The following is a 27238-nucleotide window of genomic DNA, read 5'->3' as shown; positions in this document are numbered from 1 at the left end:
TACATTTAATCCCCTCATCAAGGTCATTTATTAGAAGCTGTACTGTGGTCTACACCAGCGAAGTGACAGTATTTTGGCATGAGGAAATTATTAATATGTTAAATATACATAAGACAGGATTGTCTCGTTATTAATACCTAAAATTTATCATTACAGTTTGGCTGAAAGACACTGAGGATTACATCTACTTAAAGTGTTTTCAAGTCTTAACTGAAATTACCAAAAACATTAAACGTGACTAACAAGGCAATGATAAATTGCTAATAAAACTTAAAAATCTTACCATCATCTGGTGTAGTGTAGCGAGCAAATTCTGGAAAGTAGTCTTCAATTTTCGATTTCCCTGCCAAAACTTTCTCTGCTAGCAAATCTTGTTTATTCAGGAAAAGAATTACTGAAATGGTCCGTAGCCACCTGTAGGAGATTGAAACCAAGCACCCTGAGAAGGCACAGCAAGGATCGTACAGCACATCCACTTTTTAGTGTGCTACTCTGTGACTGCTTTAATTACTTCAGCCTCAATATGGCAACTCTCCAGAGGTTTTTTCAATGAGATGAGTGCATTAGACACGCATGTCACAGGCAGGCAGTTGTGATCCCAGACGAGGTTGGGCTGCAGTGTGAGAAGCAAGTACCACAGCTACGCTGCTGCTGTGGGTTAACCTCGGTGGGCAGCGAAGCACCACACAGGCGCCCGCCTACTTTCCCCCTCAGTGGGACAGGGGAGGAGGAAAGGAAGAATAAATGCAAGAAAATCTGGGGGTCAAGATAAAAAATATAAATAATAATTGTTTAATAAGTGAAAAGAGAAGAAAACAAAACAAGTGATGCAAAGGCGGTCACGCACCACCTCCTGTGGGTAGACTGATGCCTAGTAAAGGATGGCTGACTCTCCTAACCTCCCCTCTTCTCCCTTTTATTGCTAAGCATGATGTTGTTATGGTATGGAACATCTCTTTGGTTAGTTTTGAGTCACCTGCCTGGTTGTGTCCCCTCCCAACTTACTGTGCACCCCCACTCTATTCTCTGGGGGGGCAGAGTGAGAGAAAGAGAAGGCCCTGATGCTTTGCAAACGCTGTTCGACAGCTACAACATCAGTGTGTTACCAGTACTGCTTTGGTCAAACACCTACAATGGCACCATGTGAGCTGCTGTGAAGAAAATCAACTCTGTCCTAGCCAGGCCCCCTACACAAATCTTGACTACAGTGTAAGACAGGATGGCTAATTTCTGTGATATGAACAATGAAACTTCAATTCACAGACCTGTTGTTCCAGATACTCTTGAAGAGATTTAGTGCTTCTTGAAGCCGATTGGTCTGATTGTCCTCTCGTATAACCATGTTGTAGCTACTGCTCGCCACCACAAATATGATAGCAGTCACATCTAAATCGAGAAATACCCATCAGTTAGTACCAAACTTCAGAAGTAATACCCAGGAATCTCAAAGTTCAGTTTAAAGCTGCCAGACTTTCAGCTTCATGAAGAGAACAGGCTGGAATGCTGATCCTGACAGCTTTATAGGTACCAGAAATAAAAAAGTGAAGGAACCATTAAAGATAGGAGAGCCAGGCCACAGAACAGAAGCTGACAGAATGACAGTAAATGTAGAAAAGAAAGGAACAGAGGCAAGAGGAGAATTTAAAGAAGATTTAAGAGATGTAAAGCTATTTAGAAAGCAACCCTGAGCTATCGAGAAATGACATGGAGGCCCCTGGGGGAAGACCTCAGGGCAAACTGCACTTTTAATCTGCGTGAGTGGTATTAATAAAAATAGCAGTTTGCTGTGAATTCACGGTTAATTGCTCCAGTCCTCCTGTAGGGTTCTGTGCTGCTTAGAGACCCCTCTCTCTCTTTCCTGGGAGATATTCCCAGGATCACAGAACCCAGATCTCTGTGTTTCTGTGTGGCTGTGCTGCTCCAGACCCCTGCCACTGCCTGCCCAGCTCCTCTTCCTCAGACATTAACAGCAGAGATGAGTCAGAACACGCGGTGACAGGAAGAGGAAGAAGCAGAGGTAGAACCCAAACAAAGCTGTTATTAATAGCACAGAAGAAACTATTGGACAGAGTTCCACACATCTCCAAAGCACTCAGGTGGTGCCCCGTGACGGTAACTGTGGCAAAATACAGCGAATTCTGAGTTGTATTCTACTTTATCTATTCCTTAGGATCTCATCACTTTTCTACAAAAAGAGAAGACTTTTGCATGTCTTCATAAATATTTTGTCCTAACAACACAGAAAGACAAAAATACTGTAACCAACCCTAGCTTTAAGAAAACTTGCGTGGAGAAAGGTTTCACATCTAGACAGAGATACAGAGGACACTGAATGGCTGTAGTGAGGGTACACGCAGTACTTCAGGATAAACACAAAACGACCTAATTTCAACTGTACAGGAGTTAGGAACATCATCACCAAAACCAACCTGCCTGGGAGATCAGTGTTAGGACTCCAGATCTCACAAAACACCTGCAGACGTTTCAGATCTGACCCAGGCTGGCGCTATCTCAGCATTCTAAGGCATTTGGCTCATATGCACGTTACTTAAACGAGGGTATTTGATCTGTGTTTTCAGTAAGGCCCTTTCCCTTAGGGCTGTTTCTCATGAGATTATATTAATGTGCATGGCTCCCTAGAAAAGCGCAGATTTATAAACTCCACCATAATTTTTTTCGACAAGGGCATTTTGGGGCTACACTGTGCAATGCTGTGGTGCACAGAGTACCATGCTCAATGCCACGTCTAACAGGACAGATGTTCCCAACCATCTCATACTGCATTAACGGGTCGGTGCTGGTTTGCCTGTGACATAGCAATGTGGCTGCAATTACGTGCAAAATTATCATATTCTGATTTTATGCATATATTAATTATACTGTAATTGTGTATTTTGTATATATAGAATCACATGTAAACTGTCACTTGAAAGACACAATATAGCTTGGAATTTAACACTCACATAACTGGCAAATAATGCACAAATACACCACAAAAACACCCTAATTAAATGGAGGGAAGCCGAAGAAAATGGACAAGCTATGTTAAGTTATCAAACTTGAAATCTTTTCCACCTATATTCTCCCTAAGATAATTCTATGCAGCTACAGGAGTTTATCACAGAATATGAGGAGTTGGAAGGGACCTGGAAAGCTCCCCCAGTGCAACCCCTGCCAGAGCAGGATCACCAGAGCAGTCACACAGGAACACGGCCAGGGCTTTGGGTGTCTGCAGAGAAGGAGACTCCACAACCTCTCTGGGCAGCCTGGGCCATGCTCTGCCACCCTCACACTGACAAAGTTTGTCCTCATCTTCAGCTTGAACCTCCTGTGCTCCAGCTTGGGACCATTGCCCTTTGTCCTGGCATTGGACATCCCAGAGCAGAGCCTGGCTCCTTCCTCCTGACACTGCCCTTTCCAAATGGATCCCCAGGAATGAGGGCACCCCTCAGTCTCCTCTGCTCCAAGCTCAAGAGCCCCAGCTCCCTCAGCCGCTCCTCAGCAGGAGATGCTCCACTCCCTCCATCATCTCTGTGGCCCTGCTGGACTCTTTCAAGCTATTCCTGTCCTTCTTGAACTGAGGGCCCAGAACTGGACACAATATTGCAGATGTGGTCTCACCAGGGCAGAGCAGAGCAGAGGGGCAGGAAAACCTCTCTGCCCTACAACCACCCCTTCTCATCCACCCCAGGATGCCATTGGCCTTCTTGGCTGCAAGACTCAAGAAAAGCTCCATCCAGTATGACTGTTCAGATCACTCCTTATCAAGCCACATGGAAAAGAAGTTGGTTTTCACACAGTGAGAAAATTAAGACTGGGCATGAAAATTTTGCAGAGAACTATTTTATAGAACAAACATAAATTCTAAGCATACCATTAAAACACTGGATCCATTTCCGGCGTTCATCTCGTTGCCCTCCAACATCAAACATACTAAGAAAAAAACCATAAACAGAGTTAGAAGACATCCTGCAATTTGGGTTGGTTGTTTTGTTTTGTTTTGTTTCATTTTGTTTCGCTTGGTTCCCTCCCACAATGTGAACAGAAAATGTAAATTTTAGGACTTCCATGTCATAGAAACTAAAAGGAATCGAGGCTCAGGAGAATGTGAACAGGTCACGGTCCACCAAGAGATGCACACAGAGCTTTAATCACAAAATATCATGATGTTTACTTTTGCTAACACCTACACTTGAAGGGAAGAAATTGTGCTGTACATACACTGCAGATTCATTTTCACCCTTACAAACTGACATTTAAAAAGGCCCATTTCCTGAAACAAGCATCACAGATCTAAAGTCAACACCATCAGACTAAACTCAGTACTTTTTGTTCAGGTCAAGCAATCTTTCTAACCTGGAACAGTAAAGAGAACGTGCACATTCTGTTACTTAGATATGTACAAAGTTTTTGGTCAAATATTTCACTATATAAACTAGCAATTAATCAAATACTCAGAAAAGGCATTAGTAAAATAGAGCTAAACCACGTTGTTCTTTGTGATTTAAAATAAAAGCAGAAAACTGCACACCCAATTTGCCTGACTACTAAAATTAAAAAATCATAAAGTACTTGCTTTCCATTAATCATCACCATGAGAAATACTGCAATCTCCGTGACTACACGGTAGCCTGTCCTCCAATTCACCCTGGTATTTGTCTGCATTGTATTTAAAAAAAAAAAAAGGTAAAAAATTAAGGATACATACTGGAAATTTACTTTGTCCACCTGGAACTTGGTTTCAAAAATTCCTGATGTCAAAACTCTGCATCTGAGAAGATCCTGGAGCATAAAGAAAAAGTCATTGACTCAACACAGATACTTCATAATTCTTCATATATCCAACAACAGAAATAGCAATCTCTTCCCCAGCACTGCACAGTTTTGCACTGCAAAAACCAGGAACACAGCGTTGTGGTGCTGCATTTAAGGCTTTGATCTTGAAAACGTGTGCACACGTATGGGTGTGCTCGACTTCTACGCCGCACTTATTTTCTCACAGGGGTTCCAAGTGCCAAGCCTGGAGCTGAAGCGAATTCAGAGCAGCACAGACCCATCCCTAGCGATCAGACGATGCATTCACAGATTTCAGTGGGACTGTGGCACACAACAGCATCCTTCAACTGTCACCACACAGTTCCCAGCCTCACAAGATCACAGAATCACAGAATGTCAGGAGTTGGAAGGGACCTCGAAAGCTCATCCAGTCCAACCCCTGCCAGAGCAGGATCACCAGACCAGGTCACACAGGAACACGTCCAGGTGGGTTTTGAATGTCTGCAGAGGAGACTCCACAAGCTCTCTGGGCAGCCTGGGCCAGGGCTCTGTAACTCTCACAGTAACAAAGTTTTTCCTCATGTTCAGGTTGAACCTCCTATGCTCCAGCTTGAACCCATTGCCCCTTGTCCTGTCATTGGACATCACAGAGCAGAGCCTGGCTCCTTCCTCCTGACACTCGCCCTTTAAAAGACAGGTCTCTCCCCCACTGTTCAGTGCTTAGCTGTTAAAAGAAGCATCTAGATCTCAGAATTTTCCATTTTTTTCTTCAAAGAACTGGGAGCTGAACCACTAAAATCTTATAAGAACTGGGCTTTTCAAAGCTAAAATTTGAAATTTCCTTTAGAGACAAAAATGATAACCACAAGTTGTGAGCCACAAACAACTGAAATTATTACCAGTGCTACAAAATATTGTTAAAACCAACCTGTGTTGGCTTTTACCGTGTACTGCAAAGCAGCGGCAGCCACATGCAGTGCTGGTGGGTAACTGATAGAGAAGAGCTCAGTTTGCATGGGCTGCAGACTGAGTGCACGGCCCAAACATAACCATCTACAAAATACACCCTGAATTCAACTAAAGGCTTTATAATTTAGGACGTTTTCATGTTCTTCACAAGGGGTCTAAATAGCAGCTAAACACTAACGAGCAGCTGACAAGATCACGTAGGCTAAACAGGCTGTTAAAAAAATGTATGTGCACAATCAAAGCTCTGTTCTTACTCCACAAGTACCAAATGCTCAGTCAAAGTCAAAACCACACAAAATCCAAAGGTTAGACAATACTGTTAAATCATTAAACAAAGCGGCTACATTTTAACATCAGTTTTCTGATAGTAAATTATTGCTGTCTGGCTATTTTAATCCTCCCATTGAAATGTGTATGTATTTAAACATTGTTCTCACTTGTGTTTGAAACAGAAACTTCAAACGCCCCAATAAACAGAAGCAAATTTGGAAAACCAGACTTTCTGGAGCTATGCATCTCTAGAAATCAATACAAATATAATGCAAAAAAGAAAAAATAAAAGCACTCATGCACTTAAAGGGGTAAAAAAAGAGACAGGAAGGGATTTGATCATCAGCTTCTGGAGTTCTTTCAGGAGAAACAAGTCACATCCCAGAGGATGTTACCCCAAAAGGGTCTGTTTTACCGTGCCCACTGGTGCTTACAGAAGTAATAGTATGTAACTATTTTACTTAAGTAACTACTTCAATGCTCACCTTAAGTAATTACTATAAGTAAATTGTAAGTACAATCCTCAGTGCTATATCCTAAGTGTAAGTAAATACAAGTTAAACTCCTGGCACCCTCAGCCTCCAATATAAAACTGATACTTGCTTTAAAGGTTCATATCTAAAGGTTAGGCGCTCCAAATGTCAAAAATAATAACCTACATATTTAATATTTTGTTGAAAGTAGAGTTATTTCAGCTATAAGAAAGCCTAATTTATAAAAAAACCCCCAGATTTTAAAATGATGAGTGATTAATTTGTTCTTGAACAACTCTGGAAGATACAAACTGCTCTCTCCTCATCAAATCGATGTGCAAAAGTTCTTGGACATTAATGTGGGTTTTGGTTATTCAGCCTGTAAAAGTACACTAAATGCTTAATTCCATTATTTATGGGCAGAAAATTAAGAATATACGTGTGATTTTGGATTAGGGATTTGGTCCTCAAAAGATCCTCACATTGTCTGTAACAAAATGAAAACTACGATTCCTATTCTGATAAAAAGGTCACATTTTCTAACCAGTTATTTTTACATAATCTGGTTGACAGTGGGGGTCAGCGGGGCTGAGACGATACCACCCATCTTTGCATCAAAGACAGCCCACGACGGTTAATGAGCAAGGAAGGCAAAACATTACAAACAACTCATTCAAACGGTTATTTGAGTTTCAGTGGCACAGAAGCTTGATGGAAGTCTTGAATCTCGGCAGATTTTCATCTCACACCTGTACAAACATAATCTCAATCCGAATGACAAAGCAATTTTTATTAAATAGGCACAGTACATTGTAATAGCTGTGTTAGCACCACAAATGGCAATTAGAACATTACTAAGACAGATATCCTCAAAGACAGATGGCAGATCAACTGTATGATTTCTTAATGAAACTTCCCTTACCTGGTCAGACGGTGTATAATCGTTTTGCTTGACTATGTCAATCTTGTCTAGAAAACTGGAGAGAGGAAAGAAAGATTAACTTTTCGTTCTCAGATGAGAAAAACTTGCTAATGCTTTAGTAATTAACAGGGTCCCAGGTAAGATTTGTTACATTTTAATGCACTCACATTCACAACACGCTGAATACACTGAAATGCTCAGTGTCGTGATTTCAAGGACGCATTTCCCAGCAGCAGCCAGCAGAGGGCCAAACCCACAGTTTTATTAATCGGGTCTGGTCATCGCATTCCGTCTCCCTCCCACTCTGCTCCCTCTGGTCACAAACGCACAGGGAGCTGAATTTAGATTTTTTCATGTAAGTTGTACAATAGAATCTGCTACTGCTCACAGTAAAGCAATGACTCAAATACATTCCGTACATGTAATTTTCCTGAAAGTAAGACCCATGTTTTTAAGAAAATTATCATCACTGTAATTCTTTTAATACATGAAATCCCTAAACCAATTTCACTACAAGTCCAGGTAAGTGAGAGGGAATGCCAATTTTTCTGTCAATTATTGCTATCAGTTTTTCAGTTTACTTTCTGAAGAAAAAGCTATACTAGGCCAGAGAGGTACAAAAAGATTTGTTTTATTCAAATTCATTAGGTATTGCCTGAAGAGGATATCCTGGAGTCTTTAAAATGTTTTTACCAGCTAACTGCAACCTCCTCATTGTCTCTTACTTCAACTCAAAGAGCAAAACTCCCCAGGAGTTTTATCTGTGGTGTTAACCAGTGGTAACTGGTTTCTGGTGGCGTTCCTATGAGACCGGAGGCCTCTGCAGCCCAGGCTGCAGGTTCCATGCTGCTCGCACCCCGGTCACACCACCCAGCACCAAGGGCTACACCATGCCCAGACCCCTCTGCGTCAGGATTATTAGGAGATCTGGCAATGCTTCTGCTGGTAACTTTACCCTTAACACTGATGATAATTCACTATCTGAAAACCAATATACTTCAAGTCTCCTTTTAAGTTCCTTTGTATGATTTCTTTTCTTTATGAAGCAAAAACTGCAACAGAAAGGCGAGTTTTCCATTCCGATCCCTACACACAGGTGGGTAAGCAGAAAGCGCGGTAACTACAGCTGCAAGCAACAATTTACAGGAGCGGGGGGAAAGTCAGACAGGTCCCACAGATTCACAGATCAGAAACCAAACCCCCGTTAAAGTCAGCAAAGTTCTCAGCGCTCAGCTTCAGCCCCTGGTCCCCAGCCTGCTCTCTAGAACACCCACTGGAGAGCAGGGGAAGGAAGAGAAGTAACTGCAAAGCCTTTTCACCAGGAATCAGATGACCATCTTCTTTCAGAGACAAATGAAAACTAATTTTTGCTTAGTCTGAATTACAGAACTTTAAACATATGAAAATGTATCTTAGCGAACACGCTACCGAAAACATGAGACCAAGTGTAAAGATCAATTTCCAGCATGAAAGGTGATGCGGAGACAGAGATGTAAGGGTCAAATTGGTGACAAAGTGTTCTGCAATTTTCAAGCTGGGTTTGTTCCTCAGCTCGGCCAGGCTGTTAAGTAGTTTTATTTTTGTTTCTCTTTTTTTTTAAATCCAAATGAGAAGAAGTAAAGCTCCTTGTTCAGTACACAGAGGATGTTGAGTATGTACAACAACCATGAATTCCAACCACAACGAGCGTTTGCTCGTCATATTCTCTCCTAAGACCACAATTTCAGAGCCATGCAGGAATTTCCCAAGCTGGACGATGGTTGGAAAAATGTTCAGAACATAATACGCTGATAAAGATAGAAAAGTGATTACTACAATGACCCAGTCTTTCTGCACTGCGTTGATCGAAGCGTAACATTTTACACAGGGTTCCACAAGAGGTGGATTTTTGGTTTTGGTTTGTTTTTAAACACTTCTAATCAGCTTAATGGATTTTGGAAGCTGACAATTAGAAAATAACAAGAAGATATTGCTAAAACCCGGAACTGAAAGCACAAACCTCTTACTGTTGTTTATGCAGACTATTTTTAGGCCGATGATTTCCTTGAAAAACATCAGCACGCAGGAGCAGCGGTACTGTACTTGAGATGGTACTGTACTTGAGATGAATTCCAATAGCAACGCTCATGCCAGGTAAAACAAGTTCAAAGGGAATAAACATTTCTTCTTCCCCCCAAAACAAGTTCCAACATTCGGTAACATCTGATACTCGCAGCAATGCTCCTTCGAGAAGGAAGTCTTTCACTGTGTGATAGGCACCAGAAAACCTCTCCTGCTTCCAGCGGCATTTTAGGGAAAAGGGAGCAACGCGCCACATTAAATGAAGGTTTTCCCCTGTGCATGTGCTGTTTCATCCAAGTCTGCTCCAGCAACTGTAAAAAGGGCTAAAGACTTCGAAAACCAGATTGATTTTTTGCTCAGACAGAAAGAAAGGAGATCATCCTTTCAGGTGGTCAACTGAAAAATGAATGTGTCTGTAAGGAGGAGAGTAGCAGAAATTCGATCTGGTCTGATAGATCTGAAATAAGGAGCAACAGTGGGAGCAGGAGAGTTCAGAAAAGATCAATACACCGTGTTCAGAGACTTCTAAGCCAATGTTAGTCAAGACCAAGTAACGTATCCAGTAAATTAAACTCATAATCAACTCAAATGAGAACAAAGCCTAATCAAAACTAAAACAAATTCACCATCATTAATTTCTATTTTTAATCCTTGTTGTGCTCTACCCAAAACACAAGCGAGGCCACTCCTGTTCTGCTCTGTGTGCTGAACTCACTGCTGGCATGGACTGTTCCAAGTCTACTGGAGAAACGCCCATCTACTGTGTCAGCAACGGATTTAACGGGGAGAATGAGAAGTGACCTTGGTGAAACAATGCAAATAAAACTGTCAGACCACGAAACCAAATTTTATACTGCAAGCAAGTCCTGCACCAAGTTACAAAGTCAGATTTTTGTCTTCTGTAAAATCTTCCCAGAGATGACACGGCAAAGCTGTTCTCCAGAAAGCAAAGAATTCATTCAGCATCGCTGCCAGTTCTCACTTAGGGCCAGAATCTGGACATGACTGAATAACAGGATCACTGATTGCTCTGCAAAATACTGTCACTCAGTATGAGGCACTTCCACCTGTGTTACAAAGCATGGACGCTGCCACGACATGTTTAAAAAGGCAAAACCCGCAAGACTTTAAGTCATTTGTAGTCAGCAGGAGCATCTCCAGGACAGCAGCAGATGTGTCCCTGGGATACTGAAATGAAAGGTATTCATAAAAATTGAAAACAATCTGAAATAAAGAATGGGTTTTACTTTTGGGTCCCTTTCTTCAGCTTGGGGAAGGAAAAACCCCACATGAAAGGTTTTAAACAGGTATTTGTGAAGAAACAAGTGTTACTGATTATTTCGAAGGCAGACTTCAAACGGAAAGATACACAGGAGTTTTCCTCAGCTCCTGCAGGACAAAGTAATTAAGTCATACCCGATTTATGTCCAAATTTTTAATAAGCCTATTATGTCAAAACCATGTCCCTGTTTTCAGACCGATATATTTCAGTTGCTGCTTTATTCTGGAGCTCTCCCTCGCACAGAGACAGATGCTTCACCCCTGTGTGGGGGGGTTTCCTGCATGAACAACGCCGGTGCCAGACTGGCAGCTCCAGCCCGCACTACTGAGAACGGACAGAATTAATATTGATTAATAACACATTAAATCTTCCACCTGAAGAAACAACACAACTTTGCCATTTTGGGAAGAACAGAGGGGGAAATCCGACTGCCCTTCCTTGAGTATTTCCTAACACTTTTCAATAATCAGAAACTCGGCATTTTACTCTCTGTTATCTGACAAAATGGTTGACAGGCAAGAATATTTTGTTTGCTCTGTGAAGAGCTTTTGTTTTCACTGTAAAGCGACACTAGAAAGATCTCTTCAAACTGACAACACACCTAGATTTGAAGAGCTTTATTTCTATTGGATTTTTTTTGTCAAGTCACAACCTGAGTTCGTATACAAAACAGACGTATTTAGATCTCCTCTTTAGTGTCAGCAGGATACTGCAAATCAGGAATTCAAAATTTCAGTTCCAACCAAACACAACAGTTGTTTGTAACTCACAGCAGTGCTACTGGAGCTCCCCATTTGTGAAGTTTCTTGCCTCTGAAAGCCTCACGGCATTTTGCAGACAGTAAATCACGCTCACAACTCCCGCCTGCCTTCGCTCATGCTGCGTTTCCTGCCTCCACCATTGCATCCTGAAATGCACCCCTCACATTAACCCTGTTTTAAAGGCAGGGAAAAATCAAGACACGCAGGGAGTAAGGTTCATTGCCCAGAGCCCCTTGAGTCAGTGGAAATGGAATTTTCATTTCCTCTGAGTCATGTTTTTACCAAGATATTACTAAGAATTAACCAGAATATTACTAAGAATTATCAAGATTTTACTGAGAATTAAAGTTTTATTTACCCTGATCACCTCTAAAACAGCCTTTAAAATTCTATGTCCAAAAATGAATTAATATTTGTTTACCCATCTTCCTAAAGACCAAACTGTGCAAATGCCCAGCAGAATTGTATTAATTTATCTATACGCTAACGGGACTACAAAACCAGCTCAAAGTTCCCTAAGGTAGTTTTAAGCTTAAATTTAACTCAACATTAATAGTGTTTATAAACAAGGGTGTATTTTTTATTTCTCAGAACAGATCATGCTTTACTTCTACTTCACTCCCTTTTTAGTCCTTGCCATAAGCCTTTATGCTATTCAGCAACAGCTTTCTAAAAGCTAAATTTAACTATTTGGTGAATGCTTTCTTCAGCTATGCTGTCCACGCCGCAGCCTGAGTCCCAGGACGAGTACAAAGACACAAACCTCTCTTTGAAAGTGTATTGGAGTGGAGCGATACAGCGTGTATGTACTGTAACTAATGCTTTACAAACACTTCAATCCAGGAGGGCTTTCCAAGCCCTGAGTGGCCGGGGCTGCCCCTGCGTTGCCCCCACGGCCGCCCACGCCTCGGCAACTCCAGGGCAGGGGGGGGATTTTCAGCCGCACGCATGCGTGTGCACAGCCCCTGGCCCTCACCTCGCCGCCTCTGCTGCTTTTGGGAGCTACCACGATACTGAGGAGAGGGAAATCCTATTTCTTCAACTGGTGATAAAGACTTCTTTTATGTTTCAGCTAATTTATTTTGCAAGAGGAGCAGAAAAGCAGGCAAAGTTTCAGGAATGATGCAAGTAAAATAAGCAAACATTCAACCTTCTAGAGATGATGGTATGCTGCAAACATGGACAGTATAGGAAACCAAACTTGTCATGTATTGCTTCAAAATGAAGTTAAAAATTAAAATTGGGACATTAAAAAAACCAAATGACAGTCTACCAAAGATATACTGGTATTTTCTGTGATTTGCAAAGGCGGAGTTTTTGCTGTTAAGGTGGTCACAGAAGACTTGCCATAAACGTTGTTACTGGGCAGTTTAAAATGCCCAGAAAGGCATAGCTCTTTTTTCACCCTCAACAGAATTAGATAAGAAGAGAGGAAAGAATTCCATCAAAACCACTGCAATTATTTCGTAAAGAAAATTAAGAAAAAAACCAAAAGCCCTCTAGAGACAGGCACAGAGTCAGTGCTGTAACAGTTCTTACTGCTATCGTTATCAGAGCGCTATCTTACATGTAACAACATCTCACAGACGATGTTCCTGTGACAAAATTCTTCACATCAATTCTCAGACATAAGGACCCCATTCAAAACCAGATTTATATTGGAAATGAACTTCAAAATGTAGCAGAAGACTTGAACATAAGTAAACCAAAAGACAACTCTTTAGAAAACTTTCCCAAGAAGCTGCAAACATTATTTTATTTCCCATTTCAAGCCAAACGGTTACGATGATTTTCTTATCACACAAAAAGATTTTCAAAGAGTCTGAAGCTCAGAATTTCATCCCAGATAACATTCATGCATGCATACTCCAGGAAAGTGATTGTGCGAGCGGCCCGGCTGTAATTCCAGAGGAACCTCACCGCGTTCCAGCCGCTTGGAGGCGGAGGGGCACCGTGGCTCTGATTTTGAAGCAAATAATGAGAAAGCTGAAAAGTATGACTCCATATATTTGGAATCATCTTGTGGTAATCAAGGTTACAGTTCCTTATATGGTGTGGAGAACATGAAGCACACACAAAAAATAGAATATTAAAAACTACAGGGTATCAAGAACTGCAACTACTGCAAAACCCCCTGAGCACACCCCAGCCGCCAGCCAGCAAAGCCCCCTTATTTTTGTGTTGCCACGAAATACAAACCTTGCCCTAAAAACAAGGCTGGTTACACACCCCGCTTCCTCAACTGCAGAATTAGAAAAGCGTAATGCACCGGGAGGCCACGAGGCTTGAATGAATTTCAGACAAGCCCAGCAGAAGGCAAACCACCCCTTCACAAACTGCTAGCGACTGGAAAGAGAAATGGGGAAAAGGCAGGAGAAAAAGAAAAAAATCTATTTAAAGAGGTTGTAGTTGCCTCTCTTTTTTTTCCCCCCTCTGCCTGTCTAAAGTTAGTCTGGCTTAGAGGATGCACTAACTTTCCCAATCAGTTTTACATTACAGCACAAGTCCAGAAATAGCTCCCAGCCGCCTTGGCCTCTAGCACGGTTGCCATGACAATGGAACCACAGCGCTATAAATAGCTCCTCAGCACCAAATCTTGTGAGACACATCTGGAGCGGGGCCAGCCCGGCCCCAGCCTGACAAATAAAAATAGGCACAGGCAGCCTCAAAGGCTGCAAAGGTACAACACGGCCCGGCCTGCGCTGAGCGCGGCCACGGGCACGGGTTTGAGCACTTGTTAGCACCAGATTGACTCGATAGGACATTGGGAAAAGTATAAAAGTGACTTTATTGCACACTAAACAGTCACGCTTTCTCTAAGGTCTACTTTTCTTTCTTGCTTTCCCCCGGTCTGCAGCAAAACCGTACTGCTTTTGAGACTGGAACAATACAGCCTTTTGCCCAGGAGACCATTAAAAGAAGGAAAAACAGGAGAAAAGAGATCTTCAAAATTTCCCCCTCTATTTCTGTACATTTTTGGCGCCAGTGTATTTAAGCGCTGCTGTGAGCCTGACGGGCGCCCCGGACGGATCCTGCATGGGCTGGAGCGCTTTGCTCCAGCTGAAATCCCGCAGAGGCGTGCCCCCGGTAGCCTGGCAAGAGATGAGGATCCTCAGCTGTGCCAGGCCGCAGCGATGGCTGCTCCCCTCCTCACCCTCCGCATCGCTGCTCTGGACCCTCACCAGGGACAAAACTACAGCTGTGGACTACGCTGAGGGTACAAACCAGCCGTGTCTGCGGCGCGGGCCAGGCCCCAGCCCTGCTTTTGGAGGTGGAAGGCAGAGTCAGAAGTGGCGGTGTAACCCAGCCCACTTCCCAACGGCTCCGCTCGACAAAACTGCCTTTTGAGCAAGCGTTCTCTTTCACTCAGTGGGTGAGAAAATGTTGTATTTTTAGCACAGGCTCTTGATCAACCCATTCAATTACATCCAAATTATCTGTGTGGGAACAGAATGTTATGTCAAAAATGTTATTCAGTGTATTTGTCAATATTACCCAACAGAAGACATTTGTATAATCAGGAGATTCAATATTTTCTACAGCACGGGAAAGCAACAGCTCAGGAATCAGCCTGAAGTAGCAAGACTTTGCTATTTCAGAGACACTGGGAACAGCAGTCAGCATGATACCTGAAATATAAAATCTTAGCTGCTCTATCAAAAACCAAGAGAGACTACAGATGGCAATAAAAACCCTGTAACTATAAGAAGCATTTAAGCCGCAGTAAAATATCTGCCGTACGCCATAAAGGCACCGTGCAGCGCTCCACACAAACTGCACCATCAGCTCACAGGATTCCTTGAGGTCCCTACGTGGATATTTTCATTTCTAAAAATTGTAGAGTAGCTTCCATCCAGGCTTAAAGCTGAATGTAAACTTCCCTCCCCTTCCCCCTGCCTTTCACCACATCCAGTTTGCTCTTTTGCCATCTGAACACCGCACAGTTCAGAACATAGCACTTTTCGCAGAAGTATTTTGGAAAAGGTACTCTGTAACATGCAACAGAGTGCAATTCAGGATTTAATGGTTTTTATAAAGATAACTCCAAGTTAGTTTAAGAGCCTATAATAAACTGCAAGTTTTGACTTAAATGATATAAAATGAACTATATATCTATTTTTTTCTTCCTTAAGAAAGCAATTCATAATTTATTATGAAATAGCCCTTTCTGGGTCATATAATGAACAAACTTTCTGGTTTGGTCTGGGATAATCAAGAGAGGGAGATGGCTGCAAAGCAGAAAACTCTACAAGGTGCCCCAAATGCGGCCAGCACTTGGGCCCTTCATTGGCAGCGTCCACAGCCCCCCAGGACGCCCGCGCAGACAGAGCCTGCCCAATCCCCTTTGCCAGGAACTCTTCACCTTGACCTGGTGCTGCTGGCAGCTCCCTTCTCCCCCAGCAGTGGCTTTGGGGGGATGCATCTCCCAGCCACATCGTTTGTGCTTCTTTTCGCTCCCCACTGCTCAGGGAGGTGCTGCACCCCACACATTACAGCCACCTGCCCGTGACCGCACTCGATTACCAGCACAGTTCCCCCTGCCAGTAACCGACACAAACCCCAAACACTCGGGGCTGCTCTGGCTGCCTTCACTCCTACTTTGTGAGCCTGTACGAAATTATTTTCACAGCTGACACAACAGACCAATTAAAACCAACTCGCTACCATGTGCCTCCAAGGCTCCCTCCGCAACACAAGCGTCCAATAACTGCACCACAGCCCCTCACCCCACCTCAGAAAATTACTTTGCCATGCCAGGGAGAAAGAGAAGCTGATCCCAGGCCAAGGCTGGGCACAGAAAGGAAAGGTAACGGGATGGGTGAGATCACGACGTCGTGATCTGACTCCAGGGCAAGCCCGGGGTGGGAACACGATATGAGCGAGCAGGGAGGAACATGGCGCAATCCGTATTAACTTTTTCTCTCTCTCTTTGTTTTTTAAGTAGGTTGCAAAAGAAGTAAAAAAAAAGAAAACATGGGAAAAGGTGAAGCGATTGAACATTCACGTAACAAAATTTCTCACTTCGCTTTGCCTTCTAGCCCTCTTCTCCAGGCTTTCTTCCTGAATTCTGGAGGGCCAAACACACCAGAGACTCGAATCTAACTTAGGGTCCTGTCTCTTGCAAAACACCATAAAATCTCTTGCTTTAGATAAGGCACGTTATCTCTCCTGTACACACTCAAGGTTATCCCCTTGAAGAATCACACTCCTATGCACTCCATCAAGTTTGGTACCTTTTCCAGGTATTTCGGCAAGAGCTCTACATGCTAAAGACTGCAATTTTTATTTTTACACAAGGAGTGAAAAGCTGAGGTCTGATACTTAATGGTAAGAAAATAACAAACTGTTTCCATGGACTTTACTACCTATAAACCCACCAAGCTGCACCAGTGAGCACTCAAGCGTGGTTGATGGTGAACTCCTCTCCCATCCTGCCCTGCCCCGCCTCCTCCAGATACCCATATTCTTAAATATTTTTTTCTGTTTTCTGGAAGGTAGAAAAAGGTCTGTGTCTATGAACAAGGTCAGGGATTTTTCTGCTGTGAGCTGGTTTAACGGTAAGCTAAAGTCACAGACCTTATACACCAGCACAACTGCATCACTGCCTGCATCACTCCTGTGCTTTGGGGGAGCTGAACTGGGAGGGAAACTTCCAAATTAATGTGGGTAGTTAGGGCCTGGCGGCCAGAAGATATCGCGCTGTACGGAAAGCATAGGGCCCCTCTCCTAATAGCCAATAGCGTTTGATTTACGACGTTAGCAGGCGGATGTGACATTGTAAACTCAGGCTATAAAACGCCCTGTCACCTATCAATAAACGCCATTTGCCGTCCACCACATTGGTGTTTGTGAGCTTATGGTCCGCGCAGACCCAAAGGTGGGGTCGCTGAGCCGTTCCTGAACCAGGTTGCTACGCCTCTGAAGGCAACAATTGTTTGATTTAAATAGATTTTGAAAATCAGGTGCAATAGGGATCTTCTTAGACAGGCTGAAGAATATTTGCTGCTAACTTGGAGACTCTTTAAGTCCAGTCATTTAGGCAAAAATCAATACAAATATTTTTTAAAGGAATTAAAGAGTGTCTCTACAGAATATAAATTTGTTTGAAACCTTCCCTACAACTTTGAGTTTAGAACAGTAAATGAATGCTCACTTCAATTTCAGACGTAATTTTTAATAAGGCAATGACCTATGCATTTTATAAGCATGTGTCCCCTACTGTAGGCTGCTCTGAGCAATTAAAACAGGTGAACCTAATGGGATATCCATTCATTGTGTTTCAACAAAGCATTTATGTGAACCTTGTCCTTATGGTCTTTAGTTCCCTCCAGTGCTGTCAAATCAGTAGAACTGCTTTCCACTGATAAAGATCATCATCCACATATAATTTAAAATGGTGTTATTCTGACAAAATTAGTGACACCACTAATAAATAAAATTAAAATTATGTTAATAATTAAAAATGTTAATAAAAGCTTATTCCCTCAACAACTGGAAACAAAAAAGCATTATTTATTGGTAATTACCAATGCCTTTCAGATGATAAAAGAATTAATAAACTAATACTTGATACTAGTTTTCAGAATTTGAAGAAATGGAGCTATCGGCAAGGCAAGGATGGACAAATCCAAGGTTGAACCTGTTCCCCCAGTTTTCAGCTTGTGTGTGGCTCGTATAACCTAAACCCCAAACACTGACACTACAGAACCAGGCACTTCCCCAACTGCCACCTGACCAATGGGCAACACCATTTTTAGCAGAGATTTTGGAGACAGAGGTCGGTGGAGCTGACCCGATCCCACGCGACAGAAAGGGAACCGAGTTTCCGCAGGAACCAGGAAAGCAGTGGCCGCTCGGGGAAGGAATCGGGCCCCAGATGAGCCCAAGGCAATGGGAGGACAAACCACTGCCGGGTTTGGAGCAGGGTGGCAGGGAGGACTTCGCTGCCTTATTGAAATCCACTTGTACAAAGGTCCCCAGAAAAACAGTTCACGTGTGTTTAACATGCGAGAACGTAAACCTAACGCTGTAATTCTGCCTACTCAGGCGCCGTCCTAAGTGAGATTTTTGTGCAGTAAAGTTAGGTTCTTCTGAAAACAGGCAGTAATTCTGACTGTAATCCTGCTCGCAGGCCGCTCAAATGTTTCATTTCCTTTCCTTGTCACACGTGATGCTGGCTGCAGGCGCTCGGCTCTGGGAGCGCAGTCGGTGTCTGCACAGCACTACCTGTCAATACCTGTTCGGGAGCCGACAGCCTGAACAACTCGCTCGGCTCACACTGCAGTTCTTGCTGTTCTCAGAGGCATTTGGCTTTCCCCCACGCCCCCGTTTTTTCAACGTTCTTTTTCCAACTTAGGAAAAACAACTCCGGGCCTCTGTAAAAGGAGGCACACAACCTGGCATCTAGTATTAAAAGAGCACACCTCTTGTTCTGAAGTGAGTTACAATATAAAGGTGTTATTCTTTTTTCTTGAAAACATTTGCTTGATCGTGAAACTTAATACCAGACATACTTTAAAAAAATAATTTTAAACCAAGGAAGCCATACAGAGCTCCAAGAGCAATTTCAGACTGTTAATTTTGAGCAGCACAGTGACAATAATCTTTGGCTACTGTGAAAAGCATCACCTGCAAATATCTGCTTCTGTGTTATTTTGCCATACAAAGAAATGAAGAAGTCAAATTTAAGTGCCGTTCTCTCCCTGGTACACATTACATTCAGGCAGACAAAATGAGCAAGAAATCAAGCTTGAAGCCAAATTCAAAGGCAAACAATAGAGATGAACATGCTATTTCTGTGGGAAAGCAATTCCCAGGGAGTGACCATGCTTCTGAAAAGTGCGGTGCTCCTATTCTCATTGAAACTGAACACGTCAAACAAAAGAGCTGCCAGTCACTCCGCTTCGTGATTTTGCTCTTTGCTTAGGTTTTCACTACTCTGAACAGGAAAATCTAATACGGACCCTGCACCTTCGCTTACTCACGTGTTGTTTGTGGTAACAGCATAGACAGTCATGGACTATGGAGTATTTCCCCAGACGGCATTTGAATATTTAGTGCTTTTAAAGTTTACCATTAAAACGGACACCGAATACCGTGGCTTTACAAAGGCTCACGAACAGCACTAATTTAGTGAGTGATTTGATGTGCCATTTCAGAATCTTTCAAATCAAGTATTTCAGCCCTTCCCCTCCTCTTCCCCAGTGACCTGCTAACTTGACTCAACTAATCCTGCAGCAGAATTTTAATCACTGTAAGAACATGTACTCCTTTAAATCTCACTTCTCAAAACAGAAGATTGCCTATAAAAGACCTCAGAAATTATATTAAAAGCTCGAGTCATTCAAATGTCTGTAAAATGGACAACAAGATATACTTTATATTTGCAAAACCTATTTTAAAATTTGCAAAATGTATTTTTTAACATGTGTGCTGCCTGCTTTTGGGTTAACAGAGAATTTCGAATGAAGCGTGCACAGGACAAGTGGGATCCCTGCCATGGCACAGCTTCAGCCCGTTTCCTCTCTCAGCCAAGTCCCAGCTAGTGGTTTCGGCACCACGAGGTTTCCATCCCCTCTCCCAGACCAGTGGTCAGGGGCTGCACAACACGAAAGAGAGACAGGAGCGGAGCTGCGTGTGGTGACGGATGTGTGTGAGAAGGGGCGAGAGCACAGGAAAAAGGAGGTGAAGGGGAAATTTTGGAAGGACTTCAACAATGTCTTCTTCTCTAACTAGCTTAAGATGATGTTACCATGAGGAAGTGATAATGCAGCTGCTTCAGGTGGAATTAGTTCTTTCAAGCTATCTTTATTGACTATTTATTGCAGTCATATAAAAGTGTAGTAATCACCTAAACAATAACAAAATATATCATTCAAAGAACATAATTATTGCAGCATTATGACTTAAAAAACCCTTACTAGCAGAACAAACAGCTCTGTCTTGAAATGGAACATTATACTCAGGAGGATTTAAGCTTCAGGAGGTACTAAAGGTGACACACACACACACTGGCCTTGCAGCCTTGGCATCCTCACTGCTGCTTTGTCCGCAGACTTTCCAGAGGCTGAGGACAGAGAAAACCCGTGGGAATCTTCTCCCACAGCCCCCTCCTTCCCTTCAGACACCCAGGCACTGCCAGAGCCTTGAACACAACCACCCTTCTCCCAGTGCACTGCGGTACACCCTGCAAATGCTGCTAAGCTGAAATTACTGCCACTGTCTCTGGAAACCTTTAGTCCCCCTTTCATCAGGGGATGGAGAAAGGAGAAAGGAGAAGACTTGAGCCATTACAGTCGTGAAGCGTCCAAATGGCGCAGCGAGCTCTACCAAAGCAGGTGGCGTCAAACAAACACATGGAGAAGTGGGAAAATAATAATTTAATCTCAGTGGGCATTAATTCTGAAACTCCCGTGATGTTGGTTTATGGGTTTTTATTCAATTACACTGCAAGGAAAGTATCACAGAGCTATGAATAACGACTCGTTTTTGCAGCACAAGTGGGTGGACTCCCCGCCCCTACACACTCAGTGGCAGCCGGGCAGCAGGGAATCTGAGGGGAAGAAAAGCAGCACTGAGGAGCCCAAGGTGCATGTTCAAGTTCCAGAAAAATTCCACATTCCACCAGATGACTGAAAGCCGTAAGATTCCAACAGAGGACACACACATCTTGACCACCTCTTTGTCTGCAGAGGGCAGTGTCCCATGTTTGCATTTTAAATGGCTGAAAATCTAAACCTAAATTATCTACTAACAGATTAAAAATTTCATTTTCTACAAGAAAAGACCGGTTAAACAGTCCCAGGAGAAGAACTGAACTAAAACAGACACTAAAAATCATGGGTAGAATTGCTGCAATGGGCAAGATGAGAAGGGGTCTCCGAGGGTATTTCTCTTCCCCAAATGCAGTCGTATTCCCATATCAACAAACGTTAAGGGGTTATGAACCCAGCTGGGGCTCTGGCCGCCCTTACAGAGCTGTGCTTAATAACCAAGTCTTTTATTTTTTATAAATATAACCCAGCAATCCTCCTATAATGCCTTACTGCACAGAAGCACTAAAGGATCACTAAAGGATGTACAGCACCCTTCAGTGTTGCAGTCTTGGTTCAAATATAAGCCTGAAGCGTAGGTGGCATTGGACACTCACAGCCCGCAGACCTGGGTATAAACGTACGACCCAAAGCTGTGCCAGGAAGCAGAGGCACAGACAGCTCTGGTGGAACCATCGCGACCTGGCAGTGACTGCCCCACCTATAGCTCCCACACCTATAACCAGAAACTACACCCTTGCAGAGTGTGTAAGCCAATTCCAGGATTTCTGGATTTGTTCTACATTACTATAATTAGAGCTTCCTCATCTCAAGTTTACACTAAGAAGAGCAGCAAAGACTGCAAGGTGGAAAAGACTTGGATCAGATGGGTCAGACAGGGAGAAAGTCTGGAGAGAAAGCTCAGTGGTCCTGGCAAAAAGGAGATGTGCTCTTACATGACTTCCACCCTACACAGTCTACAAACACCATGACCATATGTGAAACACAACTTCTATCACACTACAGCGCTGTAACGCCACTTCCTCTACTCAGCAGCAAATTATTAGATTCACCACTAAAAAACTGTGCCTAATATATTATACAGAAATTAGTAATATGTGACTGCTAAACATAGCTGTTCTCTGTTTTCTTCTATTTCTTGCAGCATCTTGAACACGCTAGTGGCCCTGCACGGCTTGGGATGCTCTGAACTAGCGACAGGTGCGGAGCGCTCAGGGTGGCACTTTTCCCTCACCCCATCCCACCCACGTTTAGCTCCTACAGCTTCGGCGTGGAACGCTCGGGTTGGCTTGCTGTAAGTGCATATGCACAGGAAGTGCAAGGAACAGACCGCCAACAGGCAGACGAGAAAATTAAAAAAGATCTGAGACGCTCATCAGCCGTGCCAGAATTACACGTTGCATCTAAGTACAGGTTTTAAGGGAACAGCATTAGAGTACTCCTGCAGATAAGCATATCCTTCCTTTTAATGGAGAGAGAAAAATTCCCTCCTTTGAATAAACCCACTTCCATTTGAGAGACCTGTGTTTTGTTAGCACATCTTATGATTTTCTGTTCCTTTGCTTAAAGACAATAGAATGGGAAAGGAGCTGGGGGAAAACAGGCTGATATAATTTACATTCGGGTCACTGACTTTCTTGATTGTGGCTCCAAACACCAAGCCTTTCAGAAGGAAAGGAGCCAACCACTCCAGCCCCACTGCTCTGCAGCAGAACCTCCTCCCATTACCTACATTCATTTTTACCAGTGTAAATGCATATACTTAGTGGAGCTATGGGGCTGGACTGGATGATCTTTAAGGTCCCTTCCAACCCAAACCATTCTATGTGAAAAAAAAGTGTTCAGCTAACATCACAACTGAAAAATGCAACTGTTCTAATGTAGTGTTGATTTCTAAGAAGTAACTATGCAGGAAAACTGCCATACATTTACATAGACACGTGTGTGTCTGAATCCGTAGAGTAAAAACGTGTTTCAGCTTTCTGCATGTCCGGCGTTAACCCACTACAATGTTTTGTGGTATGGATGTCAGGAATAAACGTGAAACACTTCAGAATTTAAAGGATAACTATTTAAAAGTGGACAGTACAACCCGATTCCTCCTATAATCCATGTATGTATAAAAGCAGCACACGCTTGTACAGCTTCTGGTAATTATAGAGTTTTGTTTCAAAAAAACACAATGCTTCGTACCACATAAACATGGTAATTGTCACTTTATCTCACAATCTACGCTGTGATTTCAATTATGCACAACAAAGGGACTGCTCATGAGAGCTGAGCTACGAGGGTAAATCGCACCCCCGTAATAACAGTAACAAACCTACGTTCATTAGTGTTTGTTTGTTTTTACAACGCGTTTGTTGAATTATTACAAACATCTCTTACAGACTGGTGAAAAAAGAAGAATGTACTGGGCGAGGCACTAATCTTTCATTTGTAAGACTTCTCTTGAGGGAAATCACTGTCATGCTTTTACAGCCACGTGACTTTATCAGAAAACCACAGCGCACAGTTTTGGCATAATTAGCAGGACCTTCTTAAACACAGCCCAGAAGAAAGCACCGAGGGAAACAAACACATTTCACATCATTAGCCAAAGTCCGAGCTGGAATGGAGGTGCCAGCCCCTGCACAGGATAGCACAAATCCTACCTATTTTTAGCTCATAATTCCAATAAGAAAACAGCTGGGAGTCTAAGGAAAATATCGTGGTGACAAATTTAATGGACTGAACACTAAAGTTACTATTTTTAAAGAAAGTTCCCAATTATCTTCCAAAACAAGAAGCAATTTAGCAGCAGTGGAACTACGGCTTCCCAAGCATCTGGCGAGGCTTGGCTCCAGCCAGACCAAAACAGGGAAATGGCTCAGCACCTTTCTGAGCCTAAAAATTGGTTAAGGGCCAGGTTCAGGGTTTGGTTGTGGGTTTTTGTTGGTTTTTAATTTTTATTTCTTTCTTTCTTTTTAGTTTAATGAAGGCAGCTCTGTTTTGACCTGTCGAGTCCTGCCTTGCCCTGGTTTTCCCTGCCTGCTCCCCAGTTGCCCTCCGTGTGAGCAGGGAAAGCCTCCGCGCAGCCACGCAATTCGCAGCCCACTCGTGTGAGGGGAAGGTAGGGAGGGAAACAGAGCTGGGGAAGACGATAAATGGTCACGAACTGCATGGATCTCGGAGCAGCCCGGCTGTGCGGAGGAGAGGTGGGCAGTGAAGTGCTCCAGCGGCAACGGTGAAGGGGCAAGGATCTCGCCTAGCCAAGAGCTTTGAGTGAGCACAGAGGAATTCCCAACACCGAGCTTATCAATATTTGCAACTTCACTGAACGAGCCACATAAATCCCAATAAACCAAGTCATAATCTGACACGTTCTTCTCCAAAGAGCTCTTCAAAATTAGCATTTTACTTGCTGGTTCCCTTGATAACACAATGACAATAACGAGTACGTTATACTTGTGACCTCACGTGAGACTATTCCCCACCTCAAGCACAGAGTACGCCCTAGTTTTGAGACAAACTTTTAACAATAGGGGTAGAGAATTAGCGTTAGCATTGAAAATACATAGATAACATACTGACAGCTACATTTTAGTGTGAGATAGCAGCATCCTAGAGTCTGGAATAACCGCTTGGGGAAAAAATATCATCTATGCTGCTAAGACAGGAGGAGATCTCCAAATCCATCCTCTTGCCCCTTCTACAAATCCACTTCCTTGTGTCAAGATTCTTGATGACTCTGCAATACATCTTAGTATTAGTACCACAAAAGACTGAACAACATCATCATTTACTCATCTGATCTCGTTTTAAACCTCATGCTATCCAAAAACATCCCAAGGTTTCTGCAGATCTGAGCTTTTATATTCTTCTTGAAGAAGAGACATGGCAACACCAATTTGCAAGTGGGGAAACTAAGTTTCACCTGAGTCTGGCCGTTGCTAACAAAATGTGAGGATCCTACAGCAGTTCAGCTCCACAGAAAAGAGGTGGACAGTGAGTCCTCCAGCCAAAGTGGTGAAGAGAAGCCATTCAGGCTGAACCAAGAGAAGAAATGAGACTTTACACCTCAACCGCAGATCTGTTCTTCACAGCACAGATACTGACAGGCAGAGCCAATGAAAAAACCAAAATAAAGTAACAAGCAGTATACTCTTGGGGCTCTATTTGATGAAAGAATACCCAGAGAACAGCCCCACTCTTCATGAAGCTATGTAAGAAGATTGCCTTGCCACATACAGAGCTTCAAGATGCTTAACTTTTCCAAACTGTCCCTGATTTTATAACATCATAACTTTAGAATAATTAAAATCCAGCTGAGATGCCCTAATAGGGCACAGTGGTGCACAGTGTGTTCCAGACACGGTCTTCAGGAACTTTGCAAGTATTACTGACTTTGGCAATATATGAACAAAAAACGACACGTGAACACAATTTGCAGTGATTTTGCATGTACATCAGTATTTGCATTTATTTATAAAAACCACCTAGGCTGCAGATTGTTTTTTTTTTCAAAGTAGAAAACACAAATCTCTCTGCAGAGATCATCCAGCACTACCCATCCACCTGAACCGGGCTGCGTGTGCTCCCACCAGCACCGTGCTCCTTCGGCAAACCCTCCTCCGGGACCCAAGGCTCTTCCGCTCCCCCGGCTGCAACAGCCTTGCTAAAATTAGCCCGTGCAAGCTCTCGCTCCTGCTACAGTTTACATAAGGCCTTTGGGGGAAGGGGAACCTTGCAGGGTACCCAAGGCACTTCACAGCCTTCGCAGAAAATCTGCAGGGCAGCCGATGTGTTTCAAGTGTAAATCCCCCTCCAGATACTGAAAACCCTCACTTGCATTACAATGTAGCTTTATTGGTGGATATCCTTCCTGGAGACTTACTTGGTGTACCACGCTACAAATATAGTGAACACAGAATCACGTATAACTTATCAACTGATTGTAACAGGTTTCAGCTACAAAATCGATGTATAATGTACTACAGAGTAACCACTGGAAAAAACTGTATTTCAAATCACAAAACCTGACACCCTGCCTACAAAAGTATTCTTAATGACATGTAAAATTAGCTAGCAATTTCTTTCAGTTTATTTAGGACTTAGTCACATACTATTAAAAAATACTTCAAGAATACTTAAGTTCAGCTTTAGTTTGATAACCTTGTTCAGCTAATACGAGCTTAATCTACTTTTTAATTTTCAGCCTGCCTCTCCTGAAGGAAGGATTTTACGACCATGTTCTCAGCATGCAAGCACATGGTCTCAATAAACTTTTGAGCCCGCTGGTAAATCTATACCAAATGTACTGCAGACATCTTTGTCAGGGCTCTCTCAAAAACAGTAAATTCAGCAACACCTGGGAATGCAGGGAAGCACCCAGACAAAAGGAATTTACATTTAAGTCCCCAGTAAAGGAAAGGTTTTGGTGTATTATCAAACACTGGAGCTCATAGAAAAGGAAAAGGAAAAGGAGGGAGAGAACGTGCAAGTCAACGGCATCGAGTGCTCCCTCTCCCTGGACTGGCACTGATGTCTTTGCAGTGTTTCAGTCCAGGGAATAATTGGGAATTGAACTTGGCTCTTTCACATTGTACCAGCAAATGTCCTGGCCTCATTCATCCTCGTATCAGAAATTTTCTGTTGTCTCCTATCTTTCAGAACACTGCTGATTTTAATTCCTTTTCTAAAGCAAGTCTTCAGTGAGGTTTTGCAATATCTTTTTAGGTCTTGGTTCGATAAAAGCATTCTCCTCATTGTCGTCTCCTAATCTTGCGACGTTCTTTTTCTGCAGCAATACAGCAAGAACGATAAGAGCTCTCATAAAAAAACCCAACAACCCATGCTCCAAAAGCTGCCGTGCTTGCTGCCGGCAAACATCAGAAACAGCAGATCCCAAGGTCAGGCAAAAACTTCCAGTCCCTACTCACCCACCGAGGCGAGTCAACGGCAAAAGCCTAAAAATACCACTCCCACCTGCTCCCCGTTCACCGGAGGGCCGAGAGAAGCACACCGTTTTGGCAAGCCGTTCCCCAGGACCAGCATTTACTGCAGCTTCAAGGGCCACAGCTGGAGCCAAGGGGTCCCCCCGGCAGGCGCCCCGCACCCCGACCATAGCATCCAGCCCGGGAAGCCCGGCCAGGCGGGTACACAGGGAATGCAGAAACGATGCGATCAAC

At 43.2% G+C, this 27238-nt stretch overlaps 1 protein-coding gene across 1 annotated transcript in view; it reads right to left on the bottom strand.

The window, feature by feature from the left end:
* Positions 1 to 283: 283 nt before the first annotated feature.
* LOC104544162 (guanine nucleotide-binding protein G(s) subunit alpha) overlaps positions 284 to 27238 on the bottom strand; it is a gene marked incomplete at its 3' end in the record, with an annotated part of 92560 nt that continues 65605 nt past the window's right edge. Inside the window, exons 5-9 of the mRNA XM_010188945.1 lie at positions 7411 to 7465; positions 4709 to 4782; positions 3875 to 3933; positions 1266 to 1386; positions 284 to 414 (exon numbers count right to left, since the gene is read on the bottom strand). Coding sequence (XP_010187247.1) covers positions 284 to 414; positions 1266 to 1386; positions 3875 to 3933; positions 4709 to 4782; positions 7411 to 7465 — 440 coding nt within the window. The remainder of the gene's footprint in view (positions 415 to 1265; positions 1387 to 3874; positions 3934 to 4708; positions 4783 to 7410; positions 7466 to 27238) is intronic.

This window comes from Mesitornis unicolor, unplaced genomic scaffold (assembly GCF_000695765.1).
Source record: "Mesitornis unicolor isolate BGI_N332 unplaced genomic scaffold, ASM69576v1 scaffold42677, whole genome shotgun sequence".
Lineage (NCBI taxonomy): Eukaryota > Metazoa > Chordata > Aves > Mesitornithiformes > Mesitornithidae > Mesitornis > Mesitornis unicolor.
The sequence above is the reverse complement of the archived record's forward strand: the minus strand, read 5'-3'. Positions and strand labels throughout refer to the sequence as shown.